Source organism: Somniosus microcephalus, chromosome 1 (assembly GCF_052327205.1).
Source record: "Somniosus microcephalus isolate GS21.2 chromosome 1, FLI_Smic_1.0, whole genome shotgun sequence".
NCBI lineage: Eukaryota > Metazoa > Chordata > Chondrichthyes > Squaliformes > Somniosidae > Somniosus > Somniosus microcephalus.
In genome coordinates, this window is record NC_140987.1 from 61,906,617 (window position 1) to 61,912,616 (window position 6,000).

Consider the following 6,000-nt stretch of genomic DNA (forward strand, 5'->3'; position numbering starts at 1 on the left):
TATTGTAATGCAGATACTAACCCAGTTACAGTAAATTATTTAATGCCTCTGCTGAAATAACAAAGGAATGCTGTACAAAACTTTTAAGCATTAATCCACTAATATCAGCCACATAATTTTAGGCTTTTGTTTGTCATACAGAGCAATTTCAGAAGTCTTCAGTTGATTTCTCAAGGCAAACCAGTTACTAAGCAGCACCCAGCTAAGTGTATGCTGGAATGCATTCTTAATTGCTACCATCTTGCAGGAAAAAAGCCTGGGGTAGCCACTTCCTCTGCATATTTTATTTTAATCTGGTTCTGATAGTATTTTGTAAGATTCCCACGTGAAGTAAACCTGTTTACCAAGCATTATTGTGTAGGTTTGACTGCTGCACACACTAGTAATTGGCTCTGGCTGCTGATTCTATAGCTTCTCTGCAGGGGCCACCCTATCCCGAATTGGCATGACTTTAGGGTATACTCCTGCGGTATTAGAGGATGCTTAACTGAAGAAGAAAGATTGCCTAATTATAAAGCTTTCATTCTTCAAATGATATGAATGCATTGCCCACCTCAAACCCACCCAACCATCTTGAGCCCTGCTCGTGTGTAGGTTTCTGGACTTTGGAGTTGAAGGTTAGCCAATTTCAGTTTAGCATCGGGTCAAAACAAACTAGTACAATGGTGCAGGTTCTGGAACTTTATGACACCAGAGTAGCTGATCATGTGTTCCCCTGCCTATCTATAATATCGTGATGACATTTTCATATATGTGCTAAACACATGATTTCCCCAGAAACAGTTGAAATGGACTTTACTCCAGTATTGTGTGGAGGATGCATTTTAACTTCAGTGGTCTGTACTCGTGTATAGATAAGACATTGCACTGTTGTCTTTGTGTGTGCTATGTGTACAGTGTAATGTACTATGCAAGATCTGCAAGTGCTTCTAATTATATATGGGGGGAAATATTTTAGTGGGCTTAATTGGTTTTTTTAAATATAAAATAAAGAAATTTCTGAATTTTATTTTTCAGGTTTGCAGCTAAAACTGTGAATAGTGGAGCTTTGGTACTAATCACAATAAAAGTGAAGGAAGGATCAACCGTACAGCTCAGCATAAACACGGAAAAGACTGTGATTGGTTCAGTGCTGCTGCGGGAGCTGAAGTCTGTGCTGTCTCAAGAGTGACCAGGATATATCTGCGAGCAAGTGTTTGGCAGTGTGCTGGCCAGCCACTGCTATTGCCTTTCATTTATAATAGATTCCCCTCCATCTGGCAGTCGAGTGAAAACGACACACTTACAATCTTGTATCCTGCTTTGAAATTCCAATATATACTTTAGCACAATTTTTTTTTCTTTTGCTTACCATTAAAGCAGCACAGTCCCAAGTAACTAACTAAACTCTGAGCCGCTGGCTTTAGAGTTGGCCAAATCTTCCATTGTATTGTTTCATGTGTTCTTAAGGGTATTTTTTTTTGGTATGGGCTAATGTTGAATGTAAGTTAATATTGTAACCTTTTGTTCTGCATCGTCTTTCTCCAGAGATGTGTGGAACAACTATTCATAAAGCATTTTCAGCCACCGAGCGTTTTCATGTAGTTTCCACAAAATTAATTTGAAAAGTGAAGATAGTTGCACAAGAATCATGTCCAGGCATATAGTCTGTTCATGAGCTGTTGTCCGAGTCAAATTCTAGAAAGGGCGCCTGTTAAATGGATGAAGACGATAGTGCCATAATACTTTCTGGTTGCCTGCCCCTCTTTTCCCCCCTCTTCCTTCCCCTCCCCCGGACTAGAGTCTGTCTTGGTGCAAAATTAAAAACTATGGGTAAAATTCATCCAAAAAAACATATATCTTTTGCCAAAAAAAGTTTCACCTGTTTGGTTACTGCTTTCTTCTATGTTATATTGATGCCCTTTTCGCCATTCATGTTGCAGAACCCCGATCTTGGTATTTTGTTTTATGTGCCTACATAAACATGATCAAATATGATGCTTTCAGTTCTGGGATAGCTGTAAAGAAAACTGAATGCTGGATATCTGAAATTAAAACAGTGCTCGCTAGCAATACAGAGCAGGTTGGTCAGTAAATGGAAGGGGGAGATAGATTGATGATTTGAGTGTAGCTCATTATCCGAACTCATTCAAGTATGACTCTATAGCAAAACTTATTCTGACAAACCGTCATACCCAAACATTAACTAGTCATCCTCTTTCAGATGCTGAGCAGTCTGTGCATTTCCAGGGTTCTGTCATTTCTGTGATCTGTACACACATCCTCACTTCAGCATTTGGAAGGGGAGCACACTTTCCCTCATATTCCATCTACTTCACAAGGGAACTTGCTTCTTTTTGTTCTAATACACCTCCTAGTGGCTGGCTTGTTTGCAACATTTCAGAAGCTTGGAAAGGAGTCACCACCAAGCAGTGGTGCGGGGCTAAAAGGAAGAGGAGAAATATTCTTGCTCTCCTTTCCTCTCCCTTTTGTAATGGTTGTGAATCATGGCATCTTTAAGGACTGAAAAATATTGAGATGGTTTTGAGTAGAACAGAATCCATGCTTCAATGTAATAACTGGTGGTAAAGCACTGTGCCTAAAAATAACTTTATACAAGATATATTACTGATGATTATTAGAGCTTTCAAAGTTTAGTAGATATACTATTTACATCTTTCTGGATGACTATTGCAAAATGTAATTTCTTGGAGACTAAAGCAGCTTTCCCTAATCATATTGGGGGAAAAGTACAATTTGTGCTTGAATTATAATTTTATTTTGGTATAAATTGGGAAATAATGTAATAAATCCTGTTGGCCTTTTTTTTCATTTCAAAGTAAAAGGGGGAAATGGCTGTTTATGGAACAGCTTGCTTGCATCTTAATCTTGATTATGTGCCAGTTCTCCAATTACTATTGTTAGTCTATAGAGAATAGTCACTAACAGTACTTGGAGATGCTTGTAATGCTGTTTATTTTCTTCCTCCTCCATTTGTTTTGGAAGTAAAATGCAAAAGTGAGCTTATTAAATTTCCAAATGGGTAAACAGGTTCCCATCTTAGAATGTATTTGTGTGGCACTGAGTGCTGCAACTAGATTTGGTATGTATGTGTGCGGTAATTATTTAATGATTAGGATTCCAAACAGTATTTTTCCCCATGTTCTTATGTAGTTGTTACATCAGGGACTTGTGTTTGCTGGTGTACAGCTGCTTCAGTTGATTTACAGTACTGCGGCTGTGGCCAGTCATAAATAAATCCTCTTATATAGTTGTTATGAACACCTGTTAGATCATCTGTCAGCAAAGCGCTGTTCACATTTATCATGGTGCGGTAGTTATTTTACCTCAATCCATTTACAGCGGACTCTGCCTCCATCACTGTATTACTATTACTGCACCATAATCACTCGTTTCCACTCCGTGTACAACTTGCAGATAAAAGATTTCAGTACTTGGCAAAATTTCATAAATAAAGGAGCAGTTCACTGCAGTAAAAGTTTATTTTTGTCATCATTTGTCACACTATTATACCATAAATCAAATAGAATAGTACTATCCCCAGTGCAGACAGCTCTGTCAGCCTAGACATGGAAATGGTCTGTTTCTCTGTAGATGAGATGGCATGTCTTTCGACTTTAACGGGCTGATGGCTTTTCTCACTCATTTGATTTTATTGGATTTAAAAACCTGGAGGATTATTGAGGCTGGTGAACTACAGAGCCCAGCTCAAAGAACATTTCTGACATGATAATTGAACCATATTTGTTATTAGCAGATTTTGCTTGGTAAACAAAGCCTGCAGCATTAACAAGTCAAATTTATTCAGAAATGGCCAGGGTTGTTGTGCTGTATTCAATAGATCTGCTGAAATGGCTTTGCAAAATAATCAAATTTGATGGGAAAATAAAGGAATCATTTACATTTTTAAATATCTGAATGTTTTTACCTTTAACAGTGAAGACTGTTCCGTTTTACTTTTTTTATGATCTGCTCATCTTAGAAACCCTAAACTTAACAGCTTCCTGTTTATATATTTTATCCTATGCCCAGTCTCAATGGTCTGCACTATTTCTACAGCAATTCAGGCCGCTAACTTAACCAAAGATAAGCTTACCTCACTCAACAGTGACATACCTTTGTTTATAAGTTTGTTTTGACTGTGTACCTTAATGTGCACATACTTAAATAACATTAATACGTCCACTTTCTTCTTCCCTCCACATCCCCGCCCCCCGTGATTCTTAACTGCTTTTCACCCGTTTTAACATTTCTCAAGTGATCTCTTTCTATATGTTCTCACATTTGAATAGCTTTTCCATCTTTGTTCTTTTTTTTTACCCCTCATTTGTTTAATGCTTTGTCATACCCAATTTGGCAGCAACATTTATGGGAACAGACTCGGCAGTATTTACTGGGTGCAATGTGAATGTGCTATATTTCACTGGTGATTCACACACGATTCATCTAGCAATTCCACAATTGTAGTAATATTGCATTTCTAGAGAACATCTTCTCCACTTCACTGCAGACAGCTGTCTATATAACTGCTGTAGTTACAGGAGATGCATATATATCAGTTATATAGACAGTGAACTGTAGAATATTTACTTTAGGAAGGCATAAGATATTACAAGTACAGAATTATTGGGTGAAACATGGTATGTTTACATTTCACTTGTTGTAGGTGACTGCCTGGCTGAATCAATGGGGTTAGTTATCGAGTCTATTGATCACCTGGACTACAAATGTATATTTGCAACAAAAAAAGTCAAAATCTGGTCACTGCCATTTTTAAACAAATGGTTGGTTTGCAATGTCAAAGATGCTAGTAATTTTTTTAGCATTCTCTTTGTTGAGATGTCTGATTTTCATTTGTGTTAAAAATGCATTTTGAAACCTCCCTGGAAATCTGGCTGTATTGAAATGGTGGCTGACTTCCATTTCCACCACTATCTCCAATCATATTAAGTTGACCCCCCACAGTTATGGTAATTGTTTAATGTGTGAAGTTGATGTACACTACCTGAATAGGGTAATGTACAGCTTTTAAAACAATCTAATTGACAAGGTTGCGGCTTTTAACACTCCTTTGAAAGGATTAAAATCCTCTCGTCTCAAGGTGGTCATCTGTCACAGAGGATCATTCCTAAATGTTTAATTAGGTTTTTGGTGTTGGGCAGAAGGAGATATTTCTAACTGGTGCTGATTGTTCAGATTTAAAACCAGTTCCGAATATCATGCTGCATCAATGTGCTAAGTGTTGAGAGCATCTTCAATTAAAATATTTTTTCCATTCTCATTAATCTTGCCAGAGGGTGGTTTTGCCAGCTGATTGAAAATTGATTCTTGCAAGGCATGGTTACATTTTCCCTGGTTGTATTTGAATCCATTGAGCTTACTTATGGTAGCAGCACTGATTTGTCAGCAGCCATCTTGGGCTTCCCTTATTCGAAAGACTCATTCATACACTGTCCCTCAACCTCCATGAAACAATGACGAGTGTTTCTGACATCTTATTGAATTTTTTCTACTAAGAATGCAGTCTCCATCTTTGGAACAATTGGTTGTGATGATGATCTAAAGGAAAAGATGATCCATACTGAGTGTTTACTGACACTATAGCAATATGGTATTGAGATTCTCAAAATACAAGACCTACATTATTATGTACACTCTATGTACAATAAAATGTTTCTCATTAAATGTCAGGTTAGCATGTCATGATTATGCAGTCATAAGTACAGCTATGCAAAGTCTATCTAATACAAAGTGCAGTTGGAAAAGGGGTACGTGTTATGACCGACAAATATGATGGTTTTGCAATCGGACTATAAATGTTCAACTTATTTAGCTTTACACATCAGTTGAAAGATTAATATAATTTTTTAATTGATTTAGAATTTTAAGCTCTGGCCTCTCTTGTAGCTCAATACACTGTAAATACACTGCCTGGTGTGGTACTGAGCCATGCAAACCAGAAGGTTTCATTCCTGTTCAGAGTTCACTGATCTCGGCCAA

General features: G+C 37.5%; 1 protein-coding gene across 1 annotated transcript in view; it reads left to right on the forward strand.

Moving 5' to 3' along the window:
• Nucleotides 1–3,481, forward strand: part of ap3b1a (adaptor related protein complex 3 subunit beta 1a) — a 323,977-nt gene extending 320,496 nt beyond the window's left edge. The window contains exon 27 of the mRNA XM_085982430.1: nucleotides 1,018–3,481. Coding sequence (XP_085838556.1) covers nucleotides 1,018–1,171 — 154 coding nt within the window. The 3' untranslated portion in view covers nucleotides 1,172–3,481. The remainder of the gene's footprint in view (nucleotides 1–1,017) is intronic.
• The last annotated feature ends 2,519 nt before the right edge of the window (nucleotides 3,482–6,000 follow it).